We start from the raw sequence: 17,383 nt of genomic DNA, 5'->3' as shown, positions 1-17,383 counted from the left end.
AGTATTATAATAATGATAAAACCACCATCACCACCATAACACTAATATATGTCTTAAGCATACATATTTCTAAATTGAGATTTATAAATAATCTGAAAGATGAATAAATAAGCTTTCAATTGATGTATGGTTTATAAGGACAATATTTGGCAGAGATACACAGTTCAAAATCTGGAATCTGAGGGTGCAAAAATATCTAAATACTGAGAAAATCAACTTTAAAGTTGTCCGAATGAATTCTTAACAATGCATTTTACTTATCAAAAATGAAGTTTTTATATATTTACGGTAGAAAATTTTAAAATATATTAATGAAACATGATCTTTACTTGATTTTTGGCCTAAAAAAAAAGAGATCATTTTAACCCATACAATGTTTTGTTTTGCTATTGCTAAAAATATACCCCAGCGACTTAAGACTGGTCACATATTAAATTGCAACCCGCTACATAATTAATTGTCAGAATGTAATCCTGAACCTGCAAAAGTATGTCCAGGCTCCACTTAGAATTGTCCAATTGTAACGGGGACTAAAACGTGTCCAAATCTTTTAATGTTTTAGTCCTTCAACATTTTACCCCTTAAGACAACCTTCAGTGTTCTAAGTATGTTTAGACCAACTTTTAAATATCTGACCTCAAAATGAAAGAGTTGTTTACTTTAAATCTTGAGTATGAAATCAATATTTCATAATAATTTCTGAAGGATCTTGTGACACCGATGACTGAAAATTTGCCTTCTTTCATTTATTCATTCAATCAATCAACCAATCGATCAAAAAACCTTTGAGAAGTAGTGGCACGTCTTGGTCATTTTGTAGTCTGAAACAACCCAAAAATACATAGGAATATTTTCAAATTCCAAACAGAGTTGGCTAGACATTTGATTAAGCACATGCAGATGTTAACAGTTTGGTAAGGTTCACACCTTGGCTTTGATCAGACGGGAATATGAATTATTAAATGGCTTCTCATGCAGAAATGCTGATGCAGCATGTTGCTCTGTGTTATAGCTGGGATGGCATTTGCTCGCTCTATCACAAGAACAAGCTGCTTGTGTAATGACTTCCTCTCTCTAATACAGTGTGTGTGTGTGTAGGGGGGGGGGGGCGGGGGGGGGGGGGGGTTGAACTTGTGGATTTGCTGCTCGAGCGCATGCCTCCCTCTGCCTGGCTCCTTATAGCGCCGGGCGGGAGGCAGGAATTCTGACCGAGTGGTACGGACATCGCCGCCGGAGACCACGAACACGAAGCTCTCCTTTTAAACAAGGTCTCATGTTCGACAACTCTTTCGGTCAGTTGTCCTGGCGTCGAGGATCAGGGAGAGCGCACGAGTGTCAGTGACAGTGGAGCTGAACATCAGGAGCAGAGGACACTCGAGGAATCCAGAGGACGAGCCACAGGTCAGAAGCTCTTAAATATTGGAGTTCAGTCATAGATTTATGATTCTTTTTATTATTATTATTATTATTATTATTATTATACTTTATATTTTAATTAAATGTATATATTGTGTTCAATATCAATACATAAATGTAGTAAGGATTTTTGTTCAGAAGTGAAATTATTTTATTTTTTTCTGTATTGTGATTTACACTGTGTAAATAATGACAATGTTGGATATATGGATGTCTATGAATTCTGTCATCATTGTTTCAAACATGAAACCTGATAAACATAAAAGAAGATATTTTGATAATTGTCTGGGTTGTTGTGTCTGGGTCTTCTGCAGCTCGGAGCCAGGGGAAACAGTCGAGCACAAATTGAGGGAACTCTGGGATATGACATGAACAGTAAGAGGAAACTAGTGACACACCTGTATGTTGTTGTCCATAATAGCCATGTCTGACTCTGAGAACATGCCTAACTGTTACTGTCCAGTGCTTGAAAAGTTAACTTTACGGTTGTGATGATACAAATCATACTACAATGGTCTCCTCGCAGATGCTCGAGTGCAGGACATTCTGACTCGGCCACAAGGAGACCTGGGTAAATCCAGCGAGGGGGTGCGGCTTCTGCTTGCCAGAGCGGTGTGAAACTCCTGCCAGAATTTACCCAGCATGCCTTGGGATGGGGTAACAGTAGTCTACTACGTTTTAAACTTCAGTAATCCAAACCGCACTCGTAGTCGGCTACAGCAGTGGACAAGTTCCCAGAGTAAAGGTGAGCTTGTATTGACTAATAGTAAATACATTCTCTCTAAAACCACTAGATATTTATCATTTAGATTTAGGTAGTCAACGATGTCATTTTAAGTGATGGATATGGACTACAAATATACACATTAATATACATAAACATACATTTTTATAATGTTAATTATGTACATATTGTACATATAATGTAAAATTAAATACTGATTTGAATTTACATATGATTATGACTATAAACTATAATTATGTAAAAAAAATGCTGATTTTAATTTAAATTTAAGGATGAATTTAAAACAATTTTGTAAATATATACTATGTAAAAATGTTATATTGATTAAAATGTAAAAAGATTCAATTTCAATTTTAAAAAACAAAATTCAATTTTATAAATATATGATTATGAATTAAATATTGATTCGAACTGAAATATAATTTTGTCTTTAAAATACAATTATGTAAATGTATTTTGTGCCAAATTATATATTGATTTAAACTAAAATATAAGAGTGAGTTTAAAATATAATTGTCAAATTAAACATTGATTCGAATTTATGAATTTTAAATATAACTTCGTACATTTATTTTATGTTAGTGTAAATACTGATTAGAATTGAAATATAACTGACTAATTATGTAAATATATGATATAAATAATATTGTTTTGAATTGAAATAGAGTTATGACTGGCAAATATGTAAATATACATGATTTAAAATTAATATTGATTTCCACCAAAAAAAAAAAAAGTTTTAAATGAACACCTGTATATATATATATATATATATATATATATATATATATATATATATATATATTAAGAAAATACAGTTTAATTCTTCCTAATTCAAAATGTTATTTTTATGTCACTTGCAATTTTGTTTTTTAATCCTTTTTGTGAAAATTGTTTCTACACCAAATATTTTTCAGTGCATTTAAATTGTTTTATCATGATAAAACACATGAAACTCGTATAGTTACAAGTCAGATATATTGCCTGGAAAGATATCTAAATGACTGTAGTGTACAATTAAGTGTATGATTTATTTCTAAAGCTGGTGAGCATCTCCAGACAAGAGAAGAGCAGCTTCAGTCCAGTGAGGCCCAGAACAGTTTACTGCACATGGCTCTTCTGAGCACAGTGGTGTTTCAAGGTGCCTGGCAGAAACAATTCCTCTTCACCAACACTCAAAACTTGCCCTTCAGCCTCTCAGACGGCAGAACAGTCAAAGTCCCGATGATGTACCAGTCAACCGAAATCAATATTGGTAAGGGGAGGAGCAAGATGGAAGCCAGATTGTTCTGCTAAGAGCATAGTGGAGGTTTAAAAGTATATATTTCCCTGTCCACTTGTCTTAGGGCATTTCTGCCTGCCTTCAGAGCATGCGTACACAGTGCTGGAGCTTCCCTACCTGGATCGCTCACTCAGGCTACTGGTGGCCTTACCTAGTGACCGAAAAACCCCTCTGTCGCAGCTGGAAAAGCAGCTCACTGCCCGTGCTGTGGGACTGTGGGATACTGGATTAAGACGCACTAAGATGGATATATTTCTGCCCAGGTAACAGCATTACTTGTGAAATATTATTATATGCAAACGGGATATAAAATGAATAGTATTTATACATGTATTTTATGTTTAAGATGCAGAGCAGGTTCAATTTGAAGCCTGTTTTACAGTCTCTCGGTATCTCTGACGTCTTCAGTCCCTCAGCTGCTGATCTTAGAGGCATCTCAGGTAGGACAGTTAAACCCGAAACAATTTATAGCAGTCATAGACGCTGAGAAATAATCACACAAAAGTCTCTTAGAACCACAGGGGTTACATTTATTTAATCTGAGATAGAGTCAAAACAGGGATATTGTGAAATATCATTACTATTTTAAAGGGTTCATTTAAAATGATTTTCTATTTTGATATGTCTTAAACTGTAATCTATCTCTGTGCTGGCGAAGCTGAATTCGATAGCAGCCATTACTCTGCTCTTCAGTTTCACATTATCCTTCAGAAAACATCTGAATATGCTAATTTGCTGATTTTGTTTAAATCATATTTTTTTTTCATGATTCTTTTATAAATTAAAGTTCAAAAGAACAATTTATGTGAAAGAATTATTTTGTTACATTATGAATAGCATTATGAAGGTCTAATTTAATAAATCCTTGCTGAATAAAAGTATGAATTTCTTTTAAAAAGAATGCAAATGTTTGTGTACCTAAGGGGGAGAGAGGGAAATTACATTTAAGGAACTCATCAGAAATCTCCCTAATAAAATGATCACAAACTATGTTAATAATGTACATGAAAGCATACAGATCTGCATGACATCTGTTGTGTGTCAGATTCAGTTTAATGTGTAGGTTTTTATTCCACAGGTTCATTGCTGTTTATAGGTCGAGTTCTGAATCCAGCCGAGATGTCTTGAGATGATACATGCAATCACAACAGCTTGAAAAAAGGAAAAACACACACAGGACACATCTGCATTATTTAGCCAACTTAACTCACAAGAGGACCATTAGGAGGGTCCACTGGTGCTTCAGGAAGAGGGACAAGACTTTTGTACATATCTGTAAATAAAATTTTATTACATCAGGGTTTTTGCACTTCGAAGTGTCTGTTGTCATTTTCCCCCTCTGCTCTTAATAAATGTTCTCAATTCTGATGGAAATGTTTGGTTACCATCAGTTACTGATTTCATGGACACACATGAGCGTGGTGCTGCTGATGTTCTGATGTAGAACATTCAGCGCTTGTGTCGTGGTACGCTCCTGAACACGTGGCAAAGACTGAAATGGCAGAGAAGAAATTGTTGATTTCATCAAAAAATATATTAAGGTTCCAAAGTTGAAATGACATGACATTATAATTAATGGCAGAATTAAAATGTTTGGGTGAACTCTCTTAAAGTTCAGTTAGTAATATATCTAATCTATATATATATAGATCTATATCACATCACATAGTGAGTCACTTTTCACATCTTTACCCCCACAAAAATGATGGGTTTAAGTGAATGGAAAACAATGAACCTGGGAAGATTTGCAATAATTTTAATGACATTGTGCCACTGAGAAAATGACAGAAAAATGTAATTTATTTACATGAGTATATACAGTGTAAAATAGACTTTATTCAAATACATACAAAAAAGGCTTTCCACCAAAACATTCTTTTAAATAACATTTTCAATGTCACCATGTACATATATATACAGCATAATAAAAATATTTTAAAGAAACCCTTTGTATTTACCAGTAACATTTGGGAAAAGATTTGGTCCCTGGTGTAGGGTTAAAATAGGGTAAGATGCACAAACACAGATAAAAAAATAAAATAAAATAAAAAAGGCTGAAGGATACTGAATATTTGGCAGTAATGTAGGAATACATTAGCAGCAACATCTCACGTCAATGAATAAGTGGCTCTTAACTCAGTCCTGAATGAGTAAATATTAACTTTACATCATTTCTGTGTTTCATTACATCTGGTTGTTGCTTCAGTAAACCAAATTCAAAACTGTTCAGAACAGTCATTTGCAATTTTTAGTCAAGAGAAAATAGTTCAGAGAAGCGATAAAGTCCTTTTTCTCACAGGTTTGTCATGATTACGTGGTCTGAAAACCACGACATCGTACAGAACATCTTTTGCTGAAGGCAAAACAGTTGCTTGAATCCATGGTTAATAATGATGGGTGCTTCACAAATAAAAGTCTAAGTGGCAAATTTCTTTTTCTAGAAAAATAAAATAATAATTAAAAAAAAAAACTATTGTGTAACATGTGAAAGGAGAAAAAGCTTTTTTTATAATATTGGGAAAACAAAAATTCCAGAAATCTGTTCCTCTGCTGCCAAATCTTTTGCATCAACATCATTCCTGAGATGAGCTATTTTACAAAACAACAAATTACTTTGAGTGGGCAAGTCTACTTTAATTATAAAACCTCAAAGTCACTCAAACCTCCAACATTAAAGAATGGCTTGGTAACTCGTCTTTTAAATGGTGTCGAATATTGCCGATTTCTTGTTGCTTTATTAGGGGGGTCCAACCTAATAAAAGTGATATGAAGCAGTTGAAAGAAAAACGTTTATATTAGTGATCAATTCCACGTGTCAAAATGTCACAAGGGAAATCCAAAAATGCAAATGTGTGAGGAGGATTGCCAGTGCCATTCAACCAGTTCTTTTTGGCACAATTAGATGAGAAAAATGGCTTTAAAAAAGGATAGAAATAGCTGTGCGTGCTTATGACCATTTGTTATAGAAAAAGCAACTTTTCCCATTTTCCCCGGTCCTGAGGTTTAGCAACATCCCCATCAAGTCCTGATTAATAAATCAGCTTCAATACTGATAAAGACTGGAGACACACAAGTCCCAAATTACATTACATAAATAGTGCAGATACGAGTCCTTCAAGCAGGACAGATGGAGTGCTCAGAAAGCGTCCAGATGATTCATGCCGTTGGCTCTTAAGTGAATCTCCTCTAAGAAGTTCTCCAGCTGCTCAATCAAGACCCTCTTCTTAAACCTGCGCGCGCACACACACACACACGATGCATGTAATTTAATTGGAGCATTGCCTATGAAAACATAGTGGGGTTATTTATATGAAGAAAGAAATATAAATAAATAAAGTGTAATTTTGGGTTTGCACATTAAGACATTAAGTATACTTTGGTTTAGAATGCTTATACATGTACTGCTGAGCACACACTTAAGTATAGTCCATTTGATAGCACAAATGCAATTAAAGAAGTTTCATTCTTGTCCAGTGTCTGTGTTCTTTTCTCTTCAAAAGTTGACAAAAAAAAAATCTTTGTACTCATTTTTTAGACTAGAGCTGTGAAAAGAAAGTATACTTGGGGCTTTAACCCTTCATACAAATACCAGTATATTAAAAATCTGCACTGGAAGTTTACCTGGCCGCCTCTTTAATTATGCTCTGCAGGAAGATCAGACGCGTTTCCAAACTGCCCTGGATTTGCTTAAGGAGGTAAAAGATTTTCTCATAACCTGCATTAAGACAAAAGGACATTGGGGAGAAGAAAGATTTGATGTATGGTGTTATGAGCAATAACAAAAAAAACACCTGGATAACCACAGGAACAAATGTATTTCCTAAAGCATGGAATTTCCATTACAATATTTAAAAAAAAAAAACAGATGGAAACCAACTGTAATGTTACAGATTTGGACATGAAGCAAGCTTGGCCAGTTGATTTCACAAGGCCCAAGACAAAGCCTTTGGTGGAGGTCTCCCCCCTCCTTCACTTATTGGATACCATCCAGTAAAGAGCATCAGGAGAGGAAATGAGAGTCAAGTAGCAGATATATGCACACGTATGTGTACGCTGTTACTCACGTCTGCCAGGCTTCCTGATCTCCTTGGTGATGAGTGCTCGGAGTTCAGAGTTCAGTTCCTGGCTCTCTTGGTTTAGGATCTTCTTCAGCTGGCAGGGGGAAGGGTAGCGGTGTGGAGCCTCCTCTTCACCCTCGCTGCCCAGAGACCACTCACTGTCGCTGGACTGGCCGTTCTCCTGCACTCTGTCCTGCTGGTCCTCACCCTCATCCAGCTGAAGGTGGTTCCTCCGCTGGATCGGTTCAGACTCGGGCACAGGACTCGGCTCCATGACGGAGTTGCAGTTTGACTCCACATGGTTGGCGATGTGATCGGCCGATTCTGTGTGATCACGATCTGGAGCTGTGTTGAAACATGCATAAAACTGGAGCTTCAAAAGTTTCGGTCATGACAAACAGGACAGACTCAGGGCGAGCAAATGAGAGGATTTTAATTTAATAAGAAACCAGAATTAAAAGGAATGATTCCCAGACTGGAAACTAAAGGGTTTTCTGCATGTGTGTGTGCTGGTTACTTACATCTGGGTGGTGTTTTAGGAGGTGTATAAGCCCGTCCCAGCCGAAGCAGCGGAGACATACAGCGCCTGCGTTTGGGGGCCCCTACTCCAGCAGGACTACTGGATTCTCCTGGACGTTTGCCTTTGCTTTGAGTGCCAGTAACAAATTCATCTGCCTCATCTACCATCATCGCCTGACATGGAGAGAAGAGAAAAACAGTTATCTGCCTGAAAGTGAAACCTATATACTGCTTGTTTTTGAAAGCCATGGATCTAAAGGTACCTTCTTGTCCAATTTGAAGGGGTTACCAAAGGTGTGCAAACGTTTAGGCTGATCGGGGTCCGCTTCTCTTAAAGGGGATGGGCAATGCTTCAAGAAGTCCTGATAGTTGCCCATCTGAGCTATAGGAACACTATGCATCTGATCTAGAAAAATATATAAATTGAGTACAAAATGTACCATGTAAATAGCATTTTGAGCATAACCTTGTCAGAAAAAAAAGGCTCACGATTCTTTTTGGACATCAGAAGCTAAATCTGATATTCCAGATATTCAGGAAACTGCTCTAAGAACATCAGTAACCATTCGTGGCTGTCAGTGTTACCTTGATCTTGTCCTTTCAGAATGCAGATGCTGGCGTGCAGAAGGTTCCGCCTCATGCGGCTCAGCTGGTCCAGCAGATGAGATCTGGGGATATCATAAGGGTTCCGCAGTCCTTGTGGTTTTAATGCCTGTGTGAGCATGGAAGGAAACAGGAGCGTGCCAAAGATAAGTGATCTAATTTGGTGAGAACGGACCATGAATCATTTGCTCAGTACTGATGGAATACTTGGTCAGGCACAAAACATGAGTCTAAACTGCAAATCTGCCATATGTAAAACACTTGCAGTCAATTCCAGCCCTCAAAATAATAATAATTAAAAAAAACATAGCAATATTAATCTCACTCTGACTCAATTTAAACTGAGTGATGTCCTGTACGTGTGTATTCTTTGTGGATCTCCTGGTTTTGACCACATGAAAACGGTACAAACCCTACAGGTGTACTGTATTTACAGTGGTGAATATATACATACTTTATTCAGAGCAGCTAGTTGAAAGCCAGCAAACTCCTTGGTGTTTGTCTCCATTGGCAGAGCTGGTCCATCTCCCATGATACATTGCAGTAGCTGCGTAAAATCTTTCCTGTGTGCCAGAGAGGGGGCGGAGCTTCTGCAGCGAAGTTTAATCCCGCCTTCTAGTGCCGCCTTTTTTCCTACTAATGCACAAACTCTGTCAGCCTCGATCTTTGCCTGTAATATACACAATATAATACAAAACTTAATAAAGCACTTTTAAGAATAAACGCTATAGAAACAAGCGAAGTTAGATCATACCTGCTGACTGAGCTTTTTGAGATGAGATACAACACTATAGCTAAGTCCGTACTCCATGTTGTCAGCCAACAGGTTTGGAGCTCCCATCATTCTTAGTGCTTTCCGCAGGGCCTGGTGAATCAGGATAAAAAAATTATAATAATAATAACCTGAATGCATTGCAGAAGATACCATCACACTGTTGTAATGTTAGAATGAATTACGGTTTCCATTACTTACAGTGATATAGTAGGGAGGGACTGTTTTAAGATAGTTTTCAAAAGATTGCCGCCACTTTGCTGGAGGCTTGAACTTATGCACAGTAATCAAGTCATCTATAAATGATAAACAGTTATACATGACACTTATGTCCATTCACATTCAAAGAATAATAGTGGCTAGTTTTGTTCTAGTTCGGTGGAATAAAATATCAACCAAACTCCTTTTGTACTTGCCAAGATTTTAAAAGCAAGCAGAACTAGAGAATAACTAAACCAAATCTTTATATGAATAATTCCTTTAATACCTCCATATGATAAACCAGACGTTAGTAATGAAGCTTACCAAGCAAAGGCAGCACCACGGGGTAGTTATAAGGCATGACAAACAGGTTGACACAGTTAAGAGCTGTGCTGGCCTTCAGATAACCAAACGGCTGCCCGAGATCTCCATATTTAGCACTGTTACACACAAAAACCTGAGAGAGAATGAAATGGCGATTAACATTCAGGCAGGCTGTTCGATCTTTCAGCCTATCTGTTGTCTGACAAGTTTAACCATGCTTAAAGATTGATACGAGCAGTACCTGCCAGCAGGTGTGCGGTGATTTCCTCTCCAGTATATACTGAGTGAGCGGAGAAGGCTCTAGCTCGTACTTGTCAAAGGGCACTTTATCCACCACCATGGGCTCTGAATCAACACATGAAATCTTCACCTGCGGGTGAGCTGCACGTGGAGGCTGCACAGGGACAGAGTCAAATGAGCAGACAGTACACTTACAGAAATACCAACACAGCATATGCACATTACATTAGATATAAAACAGACTGAACGGATGGTAGAGCATACTGAAAAGTTTATTCATACCAAAGTAGGAGAGTTCTGGTCAGGCCAAAAGGACTCTGGGATAGGCCAGTGACCAACAGGAACACCAGTTTTAGGGTTGGGTCGGACATAGATCATCTTATGACAGCTGTGCCACGATTGAGGTCCATACTTCATTTCTATTGGGCCATCTGGGTAAAACAAAGAAAGTCGTGTCATTATTAATGGCCAGGTTTTTGCAAAGCACACTACCATTTAATTTTTTTTTGGAAAGTAATACTTTTTTCATTAAGAAATTAAATTGATCAAACATGACAAAGACGTAGAAATTGTTACAAAAAGCTGACAATTCAGCTTTGATAATCACAGGAAAAAGATAACATTTACAAAAAATATTAAAATGGAAAACTTTTTCAATTGTAATCTCAATATTAGTGTTTTTACTGTATTAAATTACATAATGTTTTCTGTAGCTGAATAGCATTCATGTCTGAATACTAAAAAAGGCAATTTTCGACATTGGATTTATGAAGTATTCATCTATCCACCCCACCTATATTGGTCACAGCCAAAATTAATAAATAGCAGTTTAAATATTAATATGCACTTTATTGAAATAATACTGAAAATATAATTACAAAACACATCAATTACCTTCAGTAGGTGGAGGATCAGGTCCAGTCTTCTCAAAATTAATGACCACACCACTCTGGATTTTCTGCACCAGAGACTCCAGACACTGGTTAAGCATTCTCTGGGAAAATACACTGTATGATCGGCCTAAACACAAAGCAGAAAAAACACAGTTAAAAGACGTTTAGCATTTGAATTGAACTTAAGTGTTTACGTGTACATTTTATAAACAACTATTCACATTTGAAGTAACTTATTGCAGTCTGGTTTAAGATGAAGCCTTTTTTTCTGGCCAGTTCATTGGCTGGTCAAAGCTATTCACATATGCATGCACACAATGCTACAGACACAGTGGCCACACTATTGTGTGTACTGTATTTTATCAGCAAGAGAGGACAGAAGTAAATCATCTCACTATAGTGAAGTTCAGTTCGTATCTATTACACACCTGCATTAGTCAGCGCACAGACACACACACACACACACACACCAGTCCAGCATAATCTGCCCTTAACCACAAATCAGCAATACAAAACACCATTTGACAGCACTTAAACTCTCTCAACACATAATTCCCCTGACTTAAGAGGAGCATGTGACGTATGTGCAATGCTATTATTAAAGCACCCATTCATTGTGAATGCGGATGATTTACACGTCTAAACCATAAACTAGTTTTTACTTTTTACAAACTAAATTTTGCACACATGTTCAGTCAACACATGCTTGTATCAGCAGCTCATCAGTTCTGTGCAGACATGTTTCCACAGTTCAGTGTAATGGTGACTCAAGAACTGTTGTAGCCTTTTAGCAGCTCATGACTCCAGAGAGAATCCTCATTAGTGTTTGTTTACTCCAAACCGCTGCCATCAGACCAGTGCTATACGTTTTAGTTCTTATACTTTATACCATTCATTAAAAGACATCAGCAACATAAATTTTGCCACCTTTTCTCAAAAACCTCAACAGGGAGTTTGCATGTCAGACAGCTGTTAATTAAAAAAAAAAAAACATCTAGGACTAGAACCACTAAATACATGCAGACTTCGACACATTCAGAAACTTTTCTATTTCACAAATGTCTTTTAGTACCAAATTTTCACTTATAACGTGTTCAGATGCATACACACCCCCAGTGACCTCGCACATGGGTGTAATAGGGGACGGGTCAAGTGGAACTCCACCCATTGGTTCAGGGTCTGGAGGGGTGTGGCCTGGAATGCGGAGTATTAAGGAGAAGAGTCGCTGGTCCCATCGGAAGGGCTCTTTGGTCAGCTCACTGCCAGGTAATGGTGTTGTCAGGGGCAAATGTAACTGGAGCAGAGAAATAGAATTAATTAATTCACATGTCAACACCGAAATGGAAAAATCCCTGCAGGAAAAAAATTCTATAGGAGACACTGTCTATTGCATATTTTATCAGCTACAGACAGTTACTTTTACAGCCCTGCAAGTCATACTGTCAAAGATAGCATAGAATATATTTAATGCTATGTGAACATCTAAGGCTATTCTCATGGCAAAAACTATTTAAAAAATACAAGTATAACAAGTACAATAAAAAAAACAGCAAACAAACAAGTTACATCACAAGATGTTTTCCATTAACATGATCAATTCTAAAATGTTTCATACGGTCAAAGAGAACAATGGAAAGGAAGGAGTGACCTTTATCAAGAGGAAAAGTTTAAGTGGAAAGAGCAAGCAGGAAACAGCAAGTAGAAAAACTAAATGGGAAACCCATGACTAGACAGGACGGCCATCACAGAGGAAATGCTCAAAGTCCGGCCCATACTGACACACGACCCACCTCGTCTTGTACACCACAACTGCTGGTCAGCTTGCTGCCATCCGTTATGGCCACAATGATAGCAGGCTCCAAGAAAAAAGGGTTCCTACCCTGCAAAAGACAAGACATTATAATCATTATAAAACAAGAACCATAAAAAGACTGAGCACCAGCAATGGAGCTCATTAGAGAAAGGATTAGCTTGAAATACACTCACTGTATTTGATGTTAACAATACGGTAGTTACACTACTTTATTACACAAACTGAAAATATGGCACATGTGCACTGATAAAATAATGCATAACCAATAATTTAAATGCACTGTTTTGTCAATGATTACCCTTAATTATATCTTCAGCACAGTGCAGTATTATGGGCAAGTAATTTCTGAAACAAATGTAAACCAGAAACCAAGAAAGACCCATTACTAAGTATTCACAATAAAACTCACAAAATTTCCGAAAAATTGCTGATCATGTGGATTCCTATTGCAATGACTGGATTTCACCTGCGAAATCCACCTAACAGTAGTAAATGTGAATGGAAACAGAACCAGGGCTGTGAAAAAATTAAGTTACATGACAGGTGATATAACTCATTATAAATCAATATCTGCCATCAAATGAAGACAATAATGTCTGCAAAAAGCATAGACTTGGGCAAATAAATAAACTCCCAGAACACCAAAGCCATGCCCTTACAGCCACACAATAATTGTGCTTAAAACCAATCATAACATTTAATTAGGGCTCCACGATTATGCCAAAAATCATAGTTGATTATTCCCTTGAAATCTTAATTGTGATAATTAAATCAAATTTACATTGAATGATGTTTAAACCATTGTTTGAAGCAACTGCGTGTCATATTTTTATATGCAAATAATCTGAAAACACTAACTTAGGCTTCCTACGATAGCCTGTGTTGACGGTGTTACACTGGTTACGTCACTTACCCACCGTGACACCCCTCTCCCCTTTTTAATTTTTTCTAGAATAATAAAAATAATGTCGTTCAGTTAGAGAACAGATACTACAATTAAAAACTGAACGCGGCTGCTCAGTGCAGCGGTTCGAACAACAGATCAGCAGCAGGAGTCAAATTTCATTCATCAATCGAGGACGGTCACGCTGGCTGACAAGAAGAGTGAGGTGAGAGACAAGACGATGGAGGTTTTAATTTAAGATTTAGTTACGAAACTAAATGCAAAAGTGCATAGCTGATTGGCAAGGTTTCGAAAATTTGAAAAGCTTGCTGGCTTTTGACATTTATCTGAAGTGATTTTGTATTTATTTTTTTCTTTTCATTTCTTATTTTTTTGGTTCCACGGTGCGTTCTGATTTTTACTTTATTAAAACTTTTACTTTATTTTTTTACATCAAGAGATATATATATATATATATATATATATAATTGAAGAAAAGAGAGAATACCTCAATGAACCCGCCCCTCGGGTGGGTCACACTTCTATTAACCGATGAGAAAATTCTCACCATCTCAACCCTACTCTAACTGAAAAACTTCTATTGCTTTTCAGTACTATAGTACTCTTCTTTAAAGGGGTCATGAACGGAGAAATAAAACTTCCCTTGATCCTTTGACAAATAAGAGGTCTCTGTACTATGAAAACATCCTGCAAGTTTCCGAACTCAAAACTGTGTGTCTGACAGCCAAGACTGGAGCCAATCTGCTAAAATGACAGGTTGTGGAAAGTGCCACTTTATGAGGTAATAGTGTGGCTAAACACTGCCTCTGATGAAGATCAACACCTGCTTCTACAGGACTTCCTGTTTGGCCCCGCCCACCGATTCACACATTTAGTGTAAATAACAAAAGGAGCAAACGCAGGTCTACGCAGAATCATACAAAGATGGCTCTAATTTAACCTAAATCAAAGCAGTATCCATCTATGAAGGACACAGGCTATCGAACATACACAACTGTTAGCCAATCATAACAGACAGGGTTTATTTCTGAGTCTACGATCTGCCACGACTATTCAAAAAGGGGTATGATGAGGAGATTAAAACAGGACATTACTTCCGATGTTTTCTGATGTAAAGATCTTAGTAACATAAGTGGACTTCAGAGAACAGTACAAAATAAACACGGCAGTTCCTGACCCCTTTAAATAAATAAAAATATATTAAAAATATGCATGGCATTATGTTAAATCTAAAATTAAAACAATGGAAAAAGACATTGAACGATTAAATGCTGCTTTAAACGATTATGTAATTGTGTCATCCATAATCATCCGTAAATCAGGATTAGATCCCTACATTTAGTGTCTGCATAATAACTAGAGCTGCGACGATAAATCGATGGAGAAAGGATTTGTGGCTTGATTCTGAATGCATCGCTATCCTCGCTTTCTGAGCTTATACTTTTAACAGTAGATGGCACTCAAATCTAGTTTTTATCCACACACTCAAACGCTCATAAAAGAAGAGCGATGAAGTGTTCTTGTGCATTCGGCTGAATCTGTAATTTCACAGAATGCTTCTATGATGCCAGATTAATATAAACAGCTCACTGTGAACACTCTTAAAATTCCTCCTAAAATAATAACAATAATAAAAGTTAATTTACCATGTGTGATCAATGTCACACATAACCTCCATAATATACTATTATAGTTACATCCATGAGAGGTTGAATCTGTTGTACTTTCACAGCTCAGCATGCAGAAATACAAAAACTGTCCTTTTCAAAACTCCAGAGAATAAAAACAAAGAGCTGGAAGAATTTTCAACTAGAGCACGCATACAAATCATAACCAGTGTCCTACTACACAACCTGCTTCTTCAGTTATTCATTACCCTTATTGGCATCCTAGATGTAGTTTACTTATTACTACTGTGTGTCACCAGGGGGTCTTGGGATTGTGCTGGCACAGTGTGAGCCTATTTGGTGCTTATTTAACTGTGAGATGTTGGGGATGGGCTCATGGGTCTAGGCCATAGACTTTATACCAGTCCCTGGTTTATAACATACCTGTCCATAGTTGTCTATCCCCGAAACTAATCTATTGAGATTGAGCAAATCAAAAGCGGTCCTTAAAGACTGGCCGATTGATGTCAGTCCAACTGCTTGCAGGTTCCTCAGCTCAGTCATAAAAGTGGCATGACTGTCCTTCCATCCAGCCTGAAATACCAAAACAGAGAAAATGATTAGTTATGCCTTTTAAGAGATACATCAAAATTCTTCAGATAGACAGAATGATCTGAAAGTTTCTTTGGGGTATTAATGTAGAGGGCAGTGAAGAGTCCTCTCTCTCGCTCTTTGGGCGGGACAAGTTAGGTCAGCCTTACATCTCTCTTTCCACACACACACACACACACACACACACGAAGAGCTTTCTGCTGCCACACTGAACAAAATGTCGGCCATGTTTAAACACACAAATTCATGCTGGACAGAATGCGTTCACACTACAAATTCAGCCGTGGTACAAATTCAACCCAAACAGACGAGCCGAGCGCTGAGATTGTCTGGAGTGAAATAAATCAGGTTTGGACAGAAATAAAAGTGTTTTTGTACCTTGATTCCAGCTGGTGCTTCCTCGAAACTCACTAACATATATCTGTCTCCCCTGCTGGCCGGATCTCTGCTCCTTAGCTGTGGAGAAAAGCGAAAGAAAAGACAGTTTTCATTAAGATTTCAGTAAAGTGAGAGTGTGGAGCAGAGATGTGTGTTGATTTACCTTCAGGAAAGTCTCAACTGCGCCCTTCGCTATGTCCAGATAGCTAGTGCCCAGATGGGAGCGCTGGTTCATGGAGGCGGACGTGTCTATCAGGAAAAGTAACACAGGCATTGTGTTGGTAATCACTCCTTCTACATGGACCGAATGTCAGTGCAAGCGGACAAAGGCAGAGCAATCGTTTGTTCGCTTCCTGTCAGCACGCTGCTAGCCGGCTAATGCTAACTGACTCGCGCATTCTTTCTGTCAAGAGTGTAACTATAACGTTAGTTAGTGTTGAAAGAGCGATGCCTTGTAAACTTAAGCAAACCTCAGACCCTGGGGGAAAAGGTAGTATGATTTACAAGGGAAACGGGTGTTGTTGCTGTAATTTGAAATAAATGCCTAACTTTTATCATGACAACTTTCGGCTTAGTTTACGTCCATGACTCTCCTCACTCTGAGCGCTGCTCGCAGGCTGCAGTGGTTTTATTCTGCGTTCAGCGCTTGACTCCGCCCACTGAGCGCTGCCCGAGTACCGTGCGTCAAAACGCCTAAACTGATTGGCACTTGAAAATGAGCGATTAGCATATTGTAAAAAAAAAAAAAAGCAAAGCTCAACTGGCGCATGCGCATTTGTAGACCTATTAATGTTTTGTTTTTGTTTTTATTGAAAAAACATTATACACTTACATCAAATCTACATTACATTGAAAATTAAAACAGGAAATAAAAAAATAAAAAAGACAAGATAACTAGGCTTAAAAATTAATAGATAAAACATTAAAAAGTGCCAAATATACAAACAGTATACGGTTACACCCTACTGTGCAGCCTTACTTAGATCAACAAAACCATAAAGTTGTGTTTTTAGTAA

General features: G+C 37.5%; 1 protein-coding gene and 1 pseudogene across 4 annotated transcripts; one reads left to right on the top strand and one right to left on the bottom strand.

Annotated features, from left to right (window-relative positions):
• The first annotated feature begins 894 nt into the window (after positions 1–894).
• Positions 895–4,796, top strand: LOC113053822 (probable serpin E3; annotated as a pseudogene).
• Positions 4,797–5,183: 387 nt separating this feature from the next.
• Positions 5,184–17,043, bottom strand: LOC113053300 (integrator complex subunit 6-like). Of its 4 annotated transcripts, XM_026218213.1 has the most exons (18): positions 16,531–17,017; positions 16,368–16,445; positions 15,822–15,971; positions 12,844–12,933; positions 12,164–12,347; positions 11,055–11,180; positions 10,443–10,591; positions 10,162–10,314; positions 9,921–10,053; positions 9,597–9,691; positions 9,378–9,488; positions 9,078–9,293; positions 8,606–8,732; positions 8,284–8,426; positions 8,023–8,194; positions 7,508–7,846; positions 7,065–7,158; positions 5,185–6,673 (listed from the first exon to the last, which is right to left on the bottom strand). In XM_026218213.1, the coding sequence occupies exons 1-18, from the start codon at positions 16,639–16,641 to the stop codon at positions 6,580–6,582; spliced, it is 2,565 nt and encodes an 854-aa protein (XP_026073998.1). In that variant the 5' UTR covers positions 16,642–17,017; the 3' UTR covers positions 5,185–6,579. The 4 variants fall into 4 exon arrangements, 2 of the variants coding, with proteins under 2 accessions (XP_026073999.1, XP_026073998.1); XM_026218214.1 differs by lacking the exons at positions 16,368–16,445; positions 16,531–17,017 and adding an exon at positions 13,276–13,345 and having other exon boundaries at positions 5,184–6,673; positions 15,822–15,957; XR_003277211.1 differs by lacking the exons at positions 5,185–6,673; positions 7,065–7,158; positions 7,508–7,846; ... (8 more) ...; positions 10,443–10,591; positions 11,055–11,180 and adding an exon at positions 13,276–13,345 and having other exon boundaries at positions 12,296–12,347; positions 16,531–17,042.
• Between the last annotated feature and the right edge of the window lie 340 nt (positions 17,044–17,383).

Source organism: Carassius auratus, chromosome 34, assembly GCF_003368295.1.
Source record: "Carassius auratus strain Wakin chromosome 34, ASM336829v1, whole genome shotgun sequence".
NCBI lineage: Eukaryota > Metazoa > Chordata > Actinopteri > Cypriniformes > Cyprinidae > Carassius > Carassius auratus.
The sequence above is the reverse complement of the archived record's forward strand: the minus strand, read 5'-3'. Positions and strand labels throughout refer to the sequence as shown.